Source organism: Centroberyx gerrardi, chromosome 11, assembly GCF_048128805.1.
Source record: "Centroberyx gerrardi isolate f3 chromosome 11, fCenGer3.hap1.cur.20231027, whole genome shotgun sequence".
Taxonomy (NCBI): Eukaryota; Metazoa; Chordata; class Actinopteri; order Beryciformes; family Berycidae; genus Centroberyx; species Centroberyx gerrardi.
This window is the reverse complement of record NC_136007.1, coordinates 14,280,008-14,298,392: the sequence shown is the minus strand read 5'-3', so window position 1 is coordinate 14,298,392 and position 18,385 is coordinate 14,280,008. Positions and strand designations below refer to the sequence as shown.

General features: G+C 41.6%; 2 protein-coding genes across 2 annotated transcripts in view; both read left to right on the top strand.

The window, feature by feature from the left end:
* mtus2a (microtubule associated tumor suppressor candidate 2a) overlaps positions 1-6,429 on the top strand; it is a 38,534-nt gene extending 32,105 nt beyond the window's left edge. Inside the window, exons 6-15 of the mRNA XM_078286728.1 lie at positions 1,496-1,683; positions 1,770-1,895; positions 3,435-3,501; positions 3,881-4,095; positions 4,209-4,314; positions 4,429-4,502; positions 4,651-4,749; positions 5,032-5,151; positions 5,325-5,425; positions 5,991-6,429. Of these exons, the coding sequence (XP_078142854.1) occupies positions 1,496-1,683; positions 1,770-1,895; positions 3,435-3,501; positions 3,881-4,095; positions 4,209-4,314; positions 4,429-4,502; positions 4,651-4,749; positions 5,032-5,151; positions 5,325-5,425; positions 5,991-6,429 (1,535 nt within the window). The remainder of the gene's footprint in view (positions 1-1,495; positions 1,684-1,769; positions 1,896-3,434; positions 3,502-3,880; positions 4,096-4,208; positions 4,315-4,428; positions 4,503-4,650; positions 4,750-5,031; positions 5,152-5,324; positions 5,426-5,990) is intronic.
* A 4,864-nt stretch (positions 6,430-11,293) lies between these two features.
* On the top strand, positions 11,294-15,937 carry slc46a3 (solute carrier family 46 member 3). Its single transcript, XM_078286786.1, has 8 exons — positions 11,294-11,482; positions 11,720-12,026; positions 12,174-12,384; positions 12,451-12,577; positions 12,720-12,966; positions 13,101-13,184; positions 13,798-13,954; positions 14,317-15,937. Exons 1-8 carry the CDS (start codon positions 11,294-11,296, stop codon positions 14,438-14,440), a joined length of 1,446 nt encoding a protein of 481 aa, XP_078142912.1. The 3' UTR covers positions 14,441-15,937.
* Positions 15,938-18,385: the final 2,448 nt, after the last annotated feature.

Below are 18,385 nucleotides of genomic sequence, written 5' to 3'. Positions count from 1 at the left end.
GAAATCATTTACATAAGGCTTCCAGAAGTCCTTTCCAAAGAAGGGAAATCCTAGTGTGCCTTGAAGGCAAAGACACTGATGAAGATGTAATATCGAAACAATTGCTGATATTTGCACTTTTTGCACTTCTGCACATTTCTGGGAGCAAAGCGTGGATTAATAAATGCCACGAAAAGACATTTCTGCCTCTTTTTGCCTTTTTGATGTTTAGTTCCTTCCTTTTTCTCTTCAATGCCTTGAAGACAGTAATTTCTCTGTTTTGGGATGTGTGGTACAAGTATTCATGTGTGTGTGTATGTGTGTATGTGTGTGTGTTTGTGTGTGTGTATGTATGTGTTCCTCGTCAGTCTACACCTGTTCATCTCTCTTTTCTCTAAAGTGGTTTTACACATCCACATTCCTCCATCTCTCCATCCCTCTCCTCTCCAACCCTCTCAACCTTCAGCCACCATCCCCCTCTTCTTCTCTCATATCCTTACTGAAACTCTGAAGCTCTTTGTCTCACCTCTCTCTGCTCCCGTTTACCCGTTTGCCCTCCCCTCACCCTATCCCTCCCTCCCTCTAACCGATCCCTCACTCATTACCTGGGACCCCGCACCCCAACCCCAGCCTCACGTTGTCATGGAGACCACTCCGCATGCTTCAGTGGGCTTGAATGATAGTTGAGGCAGGCTGATGGTGGTGCTGCAGTGCTTTTGTCATAGTGTGAGAGTGCGTGCTCGCTCATTCGTCAGTCAGTAAATTATATAGCTTGGACCAGACCACAGGAAATGTGTCTGTACCAATGATGCTGTGTACTGACGCTGTGTATGTCCCCCGGCTATATGTGGTCACACCACATGACAAGGTGACTCATAGAGAGGTTAATCTGCCTGCCTGTATGTCAACTGCAGCTTAATGGTCGCCCTCTCTCAGGAGAAATGTTTTTTTAGATGTTGTGTTTGTCTGGCCTTTAAATTACCTCCATCATTAACAGAGCAAGCCAACTGCCTTTACTTAGAATGGGCTTCATTTACCAACGCACACAAATACACATTCACACACATGAAGAGGGACGTGTGTGTGCACACATACACACACTCACACTGTCTATTATTTTATACTGTAATGAAGTCTATATATCACCCTGTTGCCTGCTGCAGCTCAATTATTACTGGATGCTGATCACATTCATCAGGAGATTAGATTGTCCATCATAAGGAACACCAGAGTGGGAATTACCCCAAGGCTTCCTCTGTAGCCAGGATTCAATTAGCTCTCACCATCATCCATCAGGTGAACACAGTCATTAGCAATAGGTCAGGTCGAATCTCCTCTGATTTAATACTCATCAATTTCATCATTAGGGCTGGATGTGTCTTAGTTAGATCTCAGAATAAATGACACACTGCATATTGCCTGTGAATATTTCCATATGTCATCATGAGCGTTTCCAGAATCTTCACACTCATTTCCAACTCTTACTGTAACTCTACTGTGTTTTTTCTGCCTACAGTCCAGTCTCGGCAGCGTCCCGCAGCAGCGGTGCGGGGGTCGGTTCCCCCGGGCTCCCCGCGCCGCGTCGCCCCCATCAGGCCGCAGCAGGAACAGCAGGAGAGCCTGCAGAGGGAAAAAGAGGAGGCTCAGCAGAAGGAGAGGGAGAGGGAAACAGAGGAGAGGGAAAAGGAGGAGCAGAGGGAGGAGGTGAGTTGTTGAGGCAACCTGCAGCACCACTTGGAGGTTGTCTTATTCTATTCTATTCTATTCTGTTCCATTCTATTCTATTCTAGGTTCAGAGGCTACAGGGACGCTGTGAGCAGCAGGAGAGGCAGCTGAGCGCTCTAAGAGATGAACTGAGGAAGACTACCTTGGGTCTGGAAGCCTTCATCGTCACCACTCAGCAGTACTGCCTCAAGGTAGCCAACTGGAATGCTATCATACTCTTAGTGCTCATACTGTAATAACATCATAATAAAATCATCACTCTCTTACTCCATAATTAATAATGCTATCTTGCTCTACAGCACCTGCAGTATATCATTCTTTTAGATCAATTGTATATTTTGTTTAATGTATTTTTTGGGCCCCACTCGTGATATTGAAGTAGTAAATTTCCTCTTGATGCAAAACTTTGCAAAACTTAACAAATGAAGGCTGACTAATGAACCATGCTCTTCCTGTACATAGACTTTTATTGCTGTTCTATAAATTTTTGTGGGTGGTCAGGATAGTCCCAGTGCTGGTGGATAGTTAGAGCGCCCACACAGTTATAGCACCAGTCCCCCACACTGTAGCCTCTGATTAATCATAAAGGTTTATTTCCAGTTCTTTATAACACCAAGAACTGTTCTAGCCTGCAGGCACAGACGGCTGCTGGCTCTATGTATGTGGTTGGATGTGACCACCCACCTTCTACATTGATTCAGGAATAACTGGGTTGTGCTGTGGCCTCTGATGTAACACACATTATGCACACACACACGCACGTACACACACACATATAGTATACATTAGAGGCCACAAGGTGAGGTTCACAGCACGGTCAATGAGCAGCACTCCTAGTAGAAGAGTGATTGCGTCTGTGGGAAGGGTTCCTGAGAGTTCAGTGTGTCGCTCTCTGTGTCTAATGGAATAATTTAGCTGGGGCTGAGTAAGAGAGGTGCTATACTGTAGGTGTAATGCCACTCATGTCTCACTGCCAGACAGCTAAGGGACTGTCAGACTGATTCATGGTCACTGTCTGGGTGCTGCAATCACTGGGACATGGTGTGGATGTGGAGGAGTGGAAGGGTTTTGGAGTGGGCCTGTTTTAGTAGAGTTGAGCTCCCTCTACTGTCACCGGTCCTACACAGCAGTCCTCACTACCTATAGTGGAAACAAGCATTCCTGCTTGTGTGTGCTTAATCGTTTTGCCTCTCAGGAGAATAATTCTGAACAAGTTTTAATGGCTAGCTAATTTATCAGCAAAGTCCTCATGATACACATTGAGTCATAAACAGAATCCATACTTTAGAAAGCAAGGAAGTGTTTAATTAATTGATGGAAATTTTGCCTAATTTCACTGCTGATTAATCTGAAGTTGTTTAACAAGCCAATTTACCTAAAATGAATTGACAGATCTTGAACTGTGTAGTTTTCCCCCGTAAGTTTAACAAATAAGATATTTGAATTTGAACTTGTTTTAGTCATACCAATGAGTTGACATCTGTGTTTTGCTATGGCGAGTTAAATTTGGTTGAACCAACATGGCATTTTTTTTCCCCCATGATTATATTTATGAGTATGAAGTCATACAATAATAGAAGTAAAGCATATGTGCTCTGTTTTCTTTTAACCGGTAATGTCATGTCAGAGTTAGCTGCAGAGAGTAAACGGTACTTTGAAGGGAATCTACATTGTATTAAAATGCATCTGCTGAAGTGATTTACTGTCATGTGTGCTGTATCAAATTTCAGAATAAAAACACTGAAGAGAAGGAGAGGGAATTGTCTGTGGAAATACAAAGGATCAGAGAAGAACTGGGTGAGTGAGAATCAACATGGTGACAAATGATAAAAACACTGGATGCTGAATTGGAGTCAGTTCAATTCAACTAAATCAGGGAGCAGATGTTCTTTAAAATCCCAAAGACTGAAACAGCATTTTTATGTTCTGTTTTGTTTTCTGTTCTTTTAAGAGACTAATATATTAAATCTTGAATGAAAAAAAACAACAACAACAAAAACGGAGAATGAATGCGGTATTATTAAATATCGAATAGGAGTTTAACTTTAAAATTTGATCTGGCTGAACTGAAAGTGAATTAACCCCAACCCTGATTCAGTGTACAGTAAAATTTACCTTTGACTACTCTATACTCTAAGAAGACTCTCTGATATGACACTCTGTGCTTCATGCCCAGCGTCCAACTCAATGCGATGGGAGAGGCTGCAGCGGGAAAAGACGGCGCTGGAGGTGGCGTTTGAACGGGAGCTACAGGAGCTGCAGCTGCAGCAGGAGGCGGAGCTAGCTGCGGTGGAGGAGGGGCTTAGGAAGTGTCACTCGGCAGAGACGGAGCACCTGAGGGCGGAGCATCGGTCGGTGGTGGAAGAGCTCAGGACTCAGCAACAGGAACAGGTGAAACAAGGCCTAATCACAAAAAGAAACAAGGCCGACAAGCTTGTTTGGTATAGGCAAAATGAGATTTCACATGGTGTGTGTGTGTGTGTGTGTGTGTGTGTGTGTGTTAGATGGAGGAGATGACTGTCAACCACCAGGCAGCTATTCAGGAGCTCAGAGACATGCATAACATCACCATGGCAACACTGCATGAGGAGCATGCCCGCACCATGAGAGGTATGTGTTGGAGTGTAGACCCAGTCTGGAAACCTACACACCACATCATGACACCAGCGCTGCTATAAACGGCATTAACTCTCTTCCCACCTGTATGTCTGAATCTCTCTGTAGACTTGAGGAAAGCTCATGAGCAGCAGAAGATGATATTGGAGGAAGATTTTGAGAAACTGAAGCTTTCTCTCCAGGTACGGCTCCATGAAAAATGACTAAGCGTTTGTCTTTTAGAGTTTGGTTGATACATGCTGACCTGTACTGAGGTGATGTCTGTCTTTGTGTGTGTGTGTGTGTGTGTGTGTGTGTGTGTGTGTGTGTGTGTGGATGCTGCCTGTTCAGGATCAAGTGGACACCCTGACATTTCAGAACCAGAGTCTGAGGGACAAAGCCAAGCGTTTTGAGGAGGCTTTGAGGAGAAGTACGGATGAACAGATAGTGGTAAGATAACTGATACTATATACTCAGACATACATGCATGTTTCAAGCAAATATTAGATATGCGTCAATGATACAAATGCAGACATCCAAATATAGTGTTAATATACAACGTTTCATAGACATTTTTATCCAGAGCACCTTACAGTACCATGAAATACATTTTTATCATGGGTGTCTTTCTCTCTCTCTCTCTCTCTCTCTCTCTCTCTCTCTCTCTCTCTCTCTCTCTCTCTCTCTGTTTTGCTGTTTGTGTGTGTGTGTGTGTGTGTGTGTCCTCAATAGGATGCCTTGGCTCCATACCAACACATTGAGCAGGATCTGAAGAGCTTGAAGGAGGTTGTGGAAATGAAGAACCAGCAAATACACCAACAAGAGAAGAAGATCTCTGACCTGGAGAAAGTGGTAGGCTCAATAAACCATCACACACACACACACACACACACACACACACTCTCTCTCTCTCTCTCCCTCTCACACACAAATGCATTCATGCACTATGTGTGTCTCTCTCTGGAGATGCATTGTCTATATTTGGTGAATTAAAGGTTGCGTTGTTGTTCTATTCTATTCTTGAGCAGGCCCAAAAGAACGTGTTCCTGGAGGAGAAGATCCAGGTTCTACAGCAGCAGAACGAAGATATGAAGGCCCGTATTGACATGAACCTAGTCCTGTCCAGGTAATGCACAGTGTCATCATCATCATCATCATCATCATCATCATCATCATCATCATCATCATCACTGTCATCAGGAACATTGTGAAAATATGATCAGTTTTATCTTTTAACAATGCTGAGAGACTTAAACATGCTAATCATCACATCATCATCATCATCATAATAATCATCATCATCATCATCATCACCAAAACAACAACAACATTTATGTTCACACTGTTTTTCATTTCAAAGGGCTGCCTATTGTCGCTGTCGGCCAATAAGCTTGTAACTCCAGTTTATATGATGTTCATTTTTCATCTTCAATTGAAGGATTACATGCTCCTCTATAGGATGAGAAAATTCTACAACACTTGGCTTTATGAAACCCTTTAAAAGCCCTCTGGATAAACTCAAAAAAGCATGACCGTCACGCTCAAACAAGGCTGTTTTTCTTAGTTCCTGAAATGCTGACAGGTTTTCACCAGAAAACAGCGCTGTGCAATTGTTGATTATACACAAAAACATACAGCATCCTCTGCTTTATGCTGACGTTAGCTTGCTGCCTGTGCTGTTCTCTCTGCAGGCAACTGTCGGAGGAGAACGCCAACCTCCAGGAGTCAGTGGAGAAGGAAAGCACCGAGAAGAAACGGCTGAGTCGGAACAACGAGGAGCTGCTGTGGCGTCTCCAGACCAGCCCGCTCATGTCCCCCTCCTCCTCCCCGCTCCACCGCTCCTTCTCCACCTCCCCCGTCCCCTCGTCCCCCTTCTTCTCCTCCTCACCTGTAGCGGGGTGCGACTCCCCCACCCACTGCTACGGCTGTACCCAGCAGGCTTCCCCCGCCCACTACTGCTCCCCGTCCCACAGAGCCACCGCCAATCAAAATCTCTCCCCAGGACCGGCCACGCCCACTCACCGGGCCGCGAGCAATCAGAATTACTCCCCCGGCCCGGCCACGCCCACACACAGAGCTTCGGCCAATCACTGTAACCCTGCCGCTTGTCTCAACCCCCTACAGAGATGAGCTCATCTCTCCTAGCTGTCTCTGTCTCTCTCTCTCTCTTGATTTCTTTACCTGACTCATTCTCTCAAATCTCTTCCTCCTCTTTCAATCTCCTCTTTCTCCTCTCTCCTCTTCCTTTTTTGAATGTGAATGGCATTGTAGTACAAGTTGGAGATATAAAGGAGGGATGGTGTGTGTTCTCCAGTCATCTCGAGACAAACTGGACAGACAGCACAGTGTGAAACCACTGTGATCTCCATTATGGTGTGAAATGACGCCATGATACTTGATGGAAAAATGGATGCTGTTGTGGCTCACCCCCCCCACCAACCTGTAGCAATAGACAGTGTTGAAATGTAGACTGTATATATTTAACCACAGACAGTGTTGAGATGTAGTTAAACCTCCCTGCATGGGTATGCTGACTCCCACACAGATAGAAACAAACAGATAAACGCAGGATGTGGCAAACCAGTGTTTTTGTGTATAGAACACACTAGCTCACTCTGGGGTTTTGAAAACACGGCCATGTCCTCGATAAAACAAGCTGCATTCTTTCTCATTAGGATTAGTTCTCATATTCAGTTCAGTCTGCTCAAAAGATGAATCGCAATTCCAAGTCTTGAACTGGAATCAGCTTTTAACTGAAATTTATTTTTCCGTCTGGAAAAGTCCCTAACTAAGCGCCTTATACTCAGTCCTGCCCTCTCACCAGCCGACAACGACCAACGTTTTATAGCATATAAGACTGTCTATTTACGTACACAATTGGTTTGTAAGTCAGAGAAATTTATGTTTGTCAGCCTCCTTAAGGTGTATTTCAACTTTCTTGATTAGTTTTAACGCTGATAGTTTTACTTGTGTGGGACGACTCAACAAAGCCCACCAGGAGCCCAGCCATTTTACCAGCAACAAAAAGAACACTTCCGATGTTCAAAGTCTTTTAAAACCTCGCCAGGTCTTCCTACAGCATCTCGCCACATGAACAGTCTTCACTTTTGGAATCCCTCAGGTCAACTTGCAAAAACTATGTCTGCCATTTTGTATTTACCTCAGTGGAAATGTGCAGTCTGTTGTGTCTGTAGCTCAACAACAACAACAACAACAACAACAACAATATACAGCTACCAGGGAGTTCAAAGCTAAGGGGAAAACCTATCACAGGAATTGCTGTTATAAATGTTGTTGTGGTTTTCTTTATAATGTGACATTTATATCTAATTTATCAGACATTTTTTGCTACTTAAGCAAGCATGTACTGTGAAAGTCTTCCGGTCTTAATGTGTAACTTATTATTGCTGTGATTTGTCTCTTTATTAATTAAGCTTGAGGTGTGAGGGGAATGAATGATATTTATAACTTTGTAAAATATCACCTATGGGACAAGAGTGGAATAAGTCACTTAGTCCAGGAGAAAGGAGATATACTGTAGACTTTTTCACTTGTTGTCCTGACAAGTAGGTGGTGTTCAGGGGACTGTCTGGTGGAGGATGTGGGTCTCTATAAGCTATATAGGTAAAAAAAAAAAAAAAAATACAGGTAACCCTCCAATTACCTCTTTGTGACGTACTAGATTAGTGTAGCCCTTTCCGAACCTATATTAACCTCTTGATAAACAAATAGCGTAAAATACACAGAAGCATTCTTCATATGCTTCTGTTTGTTTAACTGAATGACACATTTTTTTAGCTTTTGAGTATTCTGTTCTCAACTTTTGCAAATTAATGCTACGCTGAATTCTCAGTGTGCAAGAATATATCGTTCAGGGAATTATTTTCTAAATTTAGATTGATTAGTCATACTTTTAACTTTCTTTTGTATAGCTTCTCTACTGTAGCTTCTCTGCAGGACACTAGACACGCTCGAGATTTCCCAATATAAACTTCCATTCATATAAAATACGACAGAGAAACCAACATTTGGTATATGAAAATGAATTATTTTATAGCATATTTCATAGCTGCCTGTACTGTACTCTACTGACTAACTTACCCTCAGGGTCCTAATCATTTATCTGGAGCTGCTCTGACTAAGTCAACGTCGAAAAGTTACTATACAGTGTAATCTCAGTTGTTTACTCCCTTACACATTCACCGGCTCTCTTTACAAAGCTAGGCTAAAGATATTCATGAATTCCTCTTTGCCTATATATATACAGTATATTCTCTTGTAATATTCAAAATGTCTCATGAATGAAATGATCTTCTGTAAATAAGCAAGCTCAGATGGAAGGGATGAGGGTAAAAAAAGACTGTGTTGACTTGTACTTGCAGCAACACCGCTAATGGGGGCAAAAACAGGAAATAGTGTACTTTCAGGGGGCCTCAACCTCTAAGGGGCCCTTCAGAGAGCGGAGGTGACACTAGTAAATTAGATGCATAAGGGTGAGGTGTCACAGCTTGTCAAGGGGCCTTGGATTTCCCAGCAGCGCCCCGGGTCACTTGTTCTGTTAAGTTGCAGGTTGAGTCAATGTGACCTTTTACCAACATCTTGTATGGAGGTAAAGGATGAAGTTTATAGGTTGCCAGTTGTTCAGTAAAGGACTTTTAAGTGGATATTTAATTGCTATACCAGCACTTTTGATGGTAGTGAAAAAGTAAAACTGATTCTTTTCATGGATCTTCAAGATTTTTTATGATACCCACACAGGGTTTAATGCTCTTAAACAAAAGAATGTCAAGTTCAGTAAAGGATTTGAGAAATGTATCTCAGTTCTGTCTGATTTTATACCACGACGATGATTTTAAGAATGTCTTTGCATATTATCAACTGTCAGAATATACCAGTCAGAAAGTCACTGTGATTTTAAATGTTTAGAATTACAGTTCATCCCGGTCATTGAATGATTCTTCAAGGCCATCCAAACGGTCGCTTCAGGTGCAAAAAATACAGTATATAAAGATGCAAAAGAAACCATTGTTTACAAATGGAGGCATAAAGTTACAAATTTCGTCTTAAATTAATCTTTCACCAGTGAATGAACTTTGACTTCTAAACCAGGAACTGGTATTGCAATGACCCTTCAATGTGTCCTGTGGACATCTGTGTCTCATTATGTGCTGAATGTCAAAATATGTAATGATTGCATTTTATATAAGTCGTTCATGTAATTTTGTTAAATATAGAGGGGCCTCTTGTCTGACCAGTATGTAGCAGCCATTTAATAATATGTAGCACTTGGTTGAGTCTCCCCACTAGAAACATGGGTGATTTATCTAATTCATTAGGGATTGAAATGCCCATGTTGATATTTAAATGCTGGTGTAGCAAATATTTTCATGGATTTCTCGTCACCTTTCACCAGTATAATTTGAACTTGTGGAGGTTAAGCTATACAGTTACCCTTTGTGGATTTGTTCCAGAGACAAGGTTTACTGAATTTGTTTGTTCTGGCACTGATTGTACGTTTGAGTGTAAATACATTTACAACATGAGTCGTGTCTTAGTGCACCAACAAAGTAGTAGAAGCATGTTTTTCTGTCTTTGCTGTTTCTCGCTCTCCCTTTCTCTTTCTCTTCCTCTTGCCTCTCTGCGTTGTGATGGTCAAAATGTAACTGTAACATAGGAGGTCTGGAAGATGAGGAATGAGGTAGTTAAACATGTAATGTACACAGTATGTTGATGCTTTTATTTGCACTTTTTGGGGAGAATACAGTATTAAAAAATATTAAAGAAAACTCTGTCATGTTCATGTTTGCCTATGGACAAGTCCTGCCAGTGTTGTGTGTTTACATGCAACAAGTATTCTGGATACTAGCATATATCTTAAGGTCATATTCTGGGCCAGAGGTTTATATGAATATATAGGTTTATATCATATTCTGATCACAAATATACAAGTAGGAATAAACAGAATGTTAATAATAGGGTTAGTATAGAGTTTGCTGATATGATGGAGGTTCCTTCCTCCCTGACCACAGTCTATAAAACATGCAAAGAAAATTGTATGGTACAAAACACTTTGCACATATTTATTTATTCATTCAAAGAAGTATACATCAGCCATCCTGTTCAACTCACAAAAATGTATTCTGTGTCAAAAAGATAATGCTCTAATTTGAATTGACTAGGCCTGAATTATTTCACACATTGGAGGTGAATTATAAGTGACAGTCTAGTTTTAGAGGTCCTAGAGTATATTGTGTATTTACAATGTGTGAGGAATATTCAATTTTCCCAGTATAGAACACTAATCTAACCTTATTATTTGCTTGCTTGCAGCAATCAGGTGATACTGAGAAGGCAGGTGTGATGATATTATACCTAGGGGATTCTCATATACTGTATAAACATCACCTTCCTTTAGCTTGTGTGAAAAACCTCAAAAATATGTGCTGGAACTATTGTATGAACACTCAAATTGGGTCTAATAATCAGCAGCACAGTTTGGATCCAAACACCTCTCTCTCCCTCTCTCTCTCTCTCTCTCTCTCTCTCTCTCTCTCTCTCTCTCTCTCTCTCTCTCTCTCTCTCTCTCTGTGGTAGTGGTTAGTTAGTGTGTTGTTGCATGTGAATTAAACAACCTGCAGGCTGTGTTTGTGTTTTCCGGCTCTAGATGTGAGACAGCAGCACACTCCCACCCTCACCATGGGAAACAGCTTTCCCCGGAGGTTCCAGAGGGATCGGTGCAGAGTGCGTGCCTTATTTTCCACAGCGCTAATGGAGGTGACAAGAATTAGTGATGTGTGAGCGGAGATGCGCTTCCATTTAAAGGTAAATACCACTGTTTTAGTTATACTCCATTGAACTGTACTTTGCTTTGCTATGTATATTGAAGTTACATCCGCCAGATTCACTTAGAGTGCTGTGCATTCAGAAAGGCAACCTGATGTTTTGTCAGTGAAGTGAGTGCATCTTCCCCTCTCTCTTTCTACCCAGGTGCATCATGGGCTGTGTGGACCTGATAGAGCCTGTGGTTGGAATAAACGCTTTCTCTCTGTTTATGACCTACCCTCTGCTGCAGCAGTACGTGTACAGGAGACTGTGGTTGCAGCTCAGCAGTGCGCCATACTCCTTTGAGCGGAACAACATCCACTGTGCAGACAACTCAACCAACCTGACCTTCATACATGTGGTAAGGAGGAGACAGAAAAGGGTGAAACACTATTTATGTCATTGTCTGGTGAGAGTTTATAGGCCAACACTGACATTTAATGAGTTATTGTAACATCAGTCGGTTAATGCTTTGTTGTCCTTTTTTCCGGCTAACCAGAAATCTTTTTTATTTAAATTCTAAGCTCTTGTTTTCCTGATTGTCTCACTTCCATCACCCTCATATTCCCTCTTCCCCTTTCTCTTGCACTCTTTCCAGGAGGTCCAGAAGGAGGCATCTCTCTTCCTTCTGTACACTGAGCTATGTTTCCTCTTCCCCAGCCTGCTCTCCTCCCCTCTCCTGGTCTCCTACAGTGACGTCCGGGGCAGAAAGGCCGCCATAGTGCCCCCTCTGCTCGGAAACTTGCTTTTCACCTCGTGCTACTTTGTCGTCAGCGGCCTCGCTCTCAACCTGAGCTACCTGCTCGGAGCCGCTTTCATCAGTGGGGTCCTGGGTGGCCCCGCAGCGCTGGCTGGGGGTTGCTTTGCTTATGTCGCTGACCGGTGTGAACAGGGAATTTCACAGGGTAGAATGGGGGGAAGAGATAAGCATGAGGAGAGTGACAGTGGATATGAGGAGAGGCGAGACGGAAAGGCTGGAAGGCATGACCAGTGTGAGGAGAGGAGAGTGAGACAGACGGGGAGTAAAGATAACGGGACAGACGTTATCAGAGATAGAAATGCAAGGGCTCGGACCGTGCGCATGGCTGGCCTGGACATGATCCTGGGGCTGCTGTCTGGCCTGGCGTCTCTTTCTACTGGTTTCTTCATCCACGCTGCAGGGTTTACCTGGCCCGGCCTCACCGCCGCCCTGCTGCACCTTCTCAACTTGGGCTACGTGCTCTGTGTCCTGCGAGAGTCCCTGAATCCTCCATCATCTTCATCGTCCTTTTCCTTCTCATGCTTGTCTTCATCATTGTCATCGTCAAGTTTTTCACCGAAGGTTGGCAGCTCCTGTCTTCCCGAAAGAGGACTGCTGATTGGTCAGCTGCAGGGAGTTTATCTGATGTTTGCATCTGGGACTCGGAGAAGAAACACTGTTCTGGGGCTGATGCTGGCAGCCTTTGCTTTATATAAGGTGAGTCAAAGATACCTTGTCCCCTATTCATGTATCCATTCAATAGTGCTGCTATTTTAGAATCCATAAAATATGGATTTGAATGAATAGTGTATCTCTCTCTCTCTCTCTCTCTCTCTCTCTCTCTCTCTCTCTCTCTCAGGTGTCCAAGCTGGGTGGTATGTCCATCTTCCTCCTGTATGAGCTGAGTAAACCTCTGTGTTGGAGTGAGGTGTTGATTGGCTATGGTTCAGCGTTGACCACAGTCATCTACCTGGGCAGCTTTGCAGGCGTCTCCATCTTGTCCCGCTGTCTCAGAGACACACACATTGTCCTGCTGGGCTTGCTGTCTGTCAGCGCAGGCCTACTAATGGCTGCATTCGCAAAGAGCACACTCTTCATGTTCCTGGGTGAGTGTGTATGTGCTGGCTCGTGTATGCATGATTTACAATGGAAAAGGACACAAATATAGCACCATCCACTGAAGCTAATATGCAGTCATCTAGCTTAAGGCGCTCTGTTCCCTCTCTGGTGTGCTGGACAGTGAGGCTGCCTTTGGTCCTGTCCGCCATGCCAACTGCTGTTCTCAGGTCCATGATGTCAAAGGCAGTACTGAGCTCCGAACAGGGTAAGGTTTCACCCCATGTGTCATAGCCATTAACATGTCATTGAATAGGTAGTAATGGGAAGAAAGTAAATCTTTATTTATATAGCACCCCTCAAAACCGAAAGTGCTTCACAGGAAAATGTAAAAGAATAAAAAAAAGAATAATATATATAACACCACCACCCTGCTTATTTTAGACTATTGCATCTCTCTCAGCTTTCTTTCCTTTTTCTCGTCTGTAAGCTGTCGTGAAAATTAGAGGTGTAGAGCTGTGACTGTTTTTTGCAATCACTGATAAGGATTTGAATAATAATCCAAATAAATCAATTTGGAATAACACTGAGATAGTGCACACCAGGTTGCCTTGGTGAATTGGTGCTGACTCTTTTTCCTGTCTACTTGTTGATTTTGTATCTATTTTGATTACTTAACAAATATTTTGTGCATTTCCTTTTGTAAAGAGAGACAACTGGGATGTGCTTGTGCACTCAATGGTGAATTAAAACAATTCTGATTCTGATCTCACCATAAAAACTTTATTTCTTTTAAGTAGAAAACACCCAAACTGCTGTAGAAGTGCTATCATTGCAGTGTTTACATTTTAAATCAACATTTCCTCCCCCATCCTTTTTAGGTGCAATGTTTGCATGTATTGCATTTGTGGAGATGTTGAGCATGGGCGTGGCACTGATGGTGTTCAACAGCACATACGCTGCCTCCGTCTCCTGGTTCTCTGGGTTCAGCTTCCTGCTAGCCTCGTGTCTCGCCATCATTCCTGCTGTTCTCATTGGGTGAGTCTGGTCGCTCCCATTCTCACTGGATAAGGATGGAGGCACACTATAGAATTGTGATCAGATAATCAAAGGCAGTCTATGATCTAAGATTTTCACTTTAATCTAGCCTGCAATTTTCTCACTATGTCAAAAGATATGGTGGAGGGATGAATTTCTAATCTATTCAATCCCATTTGGTTTGTTGCTACTGTTTAAGATGTAACTCTTATTCTACCAAGGGAGACGTAGGCAGATCTATTTCATGTTTATGTAATGTTAGTTCATAACAGTATTATATTGATTATTTTAAAGAGATGGATTTGAAATGCTAGTTCGACTGGTAGAAAATAATTGAACCCTGTGTATTATGTTTTCTCCAGAGTTCTAATGTACTTGGATCCGGATGAGGAGGAGGATATGATCAGGTTTACAGCTGAGGAGGATAATCTAGACACAGACTGCAGCGGAGGGACACTAAACCTGATCCAATGGGAGTCTACCTAGACTCATCCCGCCTTGCTTCTTGTATACCTTCTCAATTGGACTTCCTATTACTCTAATCCTGTTGGTACTGTGGACTACTCTACCGCTAGTGTAATGTCCTTCACTATAGAAAGGATGAGTCATTGCAACACAGCCGTGTGGCCAGTTTGGGACAGCACACGTGTGTTACTTTTCAGCAGAAGATATCTTAATAACAACAAATCATGTGTCAGTATGGGCTGTGACTAATCAAGTGGGGTCAATCCCAGTACAGTGGAACCTGTGGTACGTAGCAGTGCTTCTCGAAAACCCTCAGAAATAAATCAACAACCAACTACAGTCTTTGCTAAAATATAGGCTGCAATCTGAGTCTGAGGTTGCATCCAAACTGACATGAAGATGTTTGTGGCAGGGACCTAAAAAACACTAGCTTAGGCACAACAAGAACAAGGCTGCACCAATCACATAAAACCTCTACAATACATTAACCAAAGACATTCCCCTCCATTATGGTCAACATTTGATTTGTGGTCTTTGTATCGGAGACAACGTTTCCTGGATTTGATACATTTTCAGTTTTTAGTATGTTTCTTATTTCGCTCTGTGTATTCCTTTTCATGTTGAGCATGTTGCTCTATGGTGAGATGCGACAGTTCAAACCCACTGTGGTTCATTAAAGACATCCTGTTGGCTTAAAGAGGGAAAAACTAGCCTACTGTTGCTCCGGTCTGCCTGCACACTGGCCAGACCACATCAGCGCTGGAGCTGGAAATCACAGGACAACCGTGGTCAACCATACACACAATTCCATTTCCATTTTGTCATTTTTCTTTCCTGTGCAATAGCTGGTAGAGTATTGAGTGTTGCTTCCTTGGAACCGCGCAATGCCGGTAAGCTGCGCAGATGCCGTTCTGTGATGTTTAATGTCACGTTTTTTTAGTGGCAGGACTGCAGCCACAATGATGAAGAACACAGTTGTCACAGCAGCCTCAAGTACCGATGAGTTGAACCCTAATGTTACTGTACTTCACACAATGCTGTATTTTTACTTAATGAGACAGATAGTGTTCAAAGCAAACGTAATAATAGGGAACAACCACTGGCTGTAACTAATGGCATTCAGACATTCAGACCGAGGACACAGATGCATCTCAGGCATTAGCTGTACGCAGAACAGAAGGAGAGCTTTGGTTTTAGTAAGTCATGTTGTTGTAAAGAGCTAAAGAACTCACCACCTCAGCTGACTAGTGAGTAAGTCAATCGTTGAGGTTGAATCAGAACTCCCTGAGTTCAGGGAGGAGATCCTGTAAAACAGAAAGAAAGAAAGAAAGAAAGAAAGAAAGAAAGAAAGAAAGAAAGAAAGAAAGACAGAAAGAAGGAAAGAACTCTGAAGATGAACTTGTGACGATCATTTTTTCCTGTTTGTATGACTGACACTGTTTTTATGAATTCATTCCCTATTTACAACTTGAGGTTTTGAGGTTAGGTTTAGGATCAACACCTGTTGTCATGACAATGTAATAATCACATTATATATCCTATTTAAAGGTGCTACATGTAGCATTTTAACATCAATAAATAATTTCCACATAAATTTTGCAACATTAATATAATTACCGCAAACACGTGACTAAACACGAGACTATCACCGAGAAGATTGATAGCTTCCTCTACACTGCATTTTACAATGTGCCACTGGGTCGGATTTGGAAGTAAAACTGTGGGATTGCTTTATGGCACAAAGCAGGAAGAGGGCGACCGGAGCTAAAGCTTTCAGAATTTCCGCTAATGGCAGATGGTGGAAGGAGTGAAAGGCCGATGGAAAAGTCACTTCCAATATGTTTATCTTCTTCAATGAAAGGAAGCAATGGGGGGTATCAGGAAATGTAATCTTAATTTTGAGAAGCACTAGCAGTTAATGTATGACAGAGAATTTTGTGAGTGAGAAAACAAATGACAGCAGGCATTGCATTGAATGTTTATAATGAATGGTGTTTTAGTAAACTTTTTTTTTAATTTTCTGTTGTGTCCAGACAGAGTTGCAATGTTTGTCCCTATAAAAATAATAGTATAGTAAATTGTATACAACAATATAAGGATATTGTAATAAATATTATACTATAAATATCATAGCAAATCTGTAGGTCCCTAAGAAATATTCAAGGAATAATATAATGATACCATAGCAGATAAAAGCACCATACAAGTAGGCCTACAATAAGATCATGAGCACCACAGGCACACTATAATCCCTATAGAAATATTGCAAGAATATTAAATTGTGTTTTTTTTGTTGTTAGGGGGACACTACAGTAATACCTGCCCTTATTATTTCATATTCACAATGCTTTCTGACTCATTAGCCACCACAGAAAAGTAGCTGTGTTTAATGTCTGGGCTCAAATTTTCGCATTATCATCATAATCCGATTTGCCAGATCTGTATCACTACTGCTTTTATAGGATAATAACCTTTTCATTATTGTTATAATGTGATAAACTGGATCTGTACCTGCCCTTGGTTTTCATGTATAAAGTTATTGTCAAATAAAAACACCACATGGAAGCTTCACACTGTAATTGAGTTCTCCTTGACAAGCAAAGGTGAGTGGGCACACTGGCAACATGTCTTCAGGTAGAAGAGTGGGGATCCATGGGAACCAGGAGGACTACGTATGAACTGCAAGTCCTGCCAGGCCATGAACTGCTTCTCTCCACGAAAACAGCCATGAAAATGGAGGTGCATGCACTGCAAAAAAATACCCACCATAACAAGTCATTTAATCTTGCACTGAGCCTTAAAAACATATTTTTCTTATACAAATGAAAAGATAATGACAGTGAAACTACAACAGAAACAAACTGAATTATCTCACCCCTTTAAAGTCACACTGAAATGAAAAATGACTTTTTTGGCTTTTTAGCTCATCATACTACGGTATACACCTAATTGACAATCTATGCCAAAAAAAAGGACAACAAATTAATATTATTGCATTTTTATATTGAAATCTCATTACTTTTACTTGCTGGAAAACTTTTGTGGTGACTTTGTGTGCCAGGAGGCAGTGTAAACACTTTTGAATGATCCCTCCCTGAGTTATGTCCAGGAAATACATCAATTTTTTTTGCACTGTGGGTCTGAGTCATATAAAGTTAAAGGGATGTCAATCAGTTGTCAAAAAAATACTGTGTCAAATTCTGACTGTAAAGTTTGATGTATGTGGAGTTACCACATATTGTTTTTACCAACTAGCTTATCACTGATTTATACACATATAATCTACTCATGATTGTGCACTACTTAGGTCAACATACCACTTCTTTCACTAGAAAGACACAACATATATTATATGGTTTCTGATGAGGACACAATGCTGAAATCTTGTTTTTTGTGCTTTGTCATTTTTAAAAAAAATAATAATATCATTTTAGTTTGTAATAGACCACTTCTGAACACAACTGCCGATTTCAAGAGGTTTTGTTTTTTTTGCTGTTAATTTGTTACATGATCATAGTGACCCAGTGTTCTGGGTCAAAGTTGAGTGATAGAGACTCATGTATATATGGAATCTGGCTTATTTATTTTCCAAACCCAAGCAGAATGGTGACAGTGGGTTTTGAAACTGTCATGAAGCCTTTTGTAAACATGAGAAATAATGTCGTAGTTATTACAAAGTAAACATGAAAATGGTCCAATTTGACCAAACCATCACAGAAAAGTTGAAGGCACAGCAGATATTCAGGAATCATTTTATTTAAAGAAATAAAGCTCTGAAGTTAAAAACAATAAAAAAAAAAAAATAAGAATCACCATATCCCCTTGACATGTTGAGGTGGGAGTATACTGTGATGTGACACAATTATACAATACAATAATACAAGAATACAACACAATGTTCTACTGATATATCACCAGCAATCAGCAGCATCAGAAAATCAGGCTTATTCTGCATATGTTGGTCAA

Bases quoted from the DNA above. Each gene is read 5' to 3' on its own strand.
- slc46a3 (XM_078286786.1), top strand. From the start codon at position 11,294: ATGGGCTGTGTGGACCTGATAGAGCCTGTGGTTGGAATAAACGCTTTC. The intron at 12,385-12,450 runs GTCCTTTTCCTT...GAAGGTTGGCAG, and splicing joins AATCCTCCATCATCTTCATC to CTCCTGTCTTCCCGAAAGAG. The intron at 13,185-13,797 runs GTAAGGTTTCAC...CATCCTTTTTAG, and splicing joins AGTACTGAGCTCCGAACAGG to GTGCAATGTTTGCATGTATT.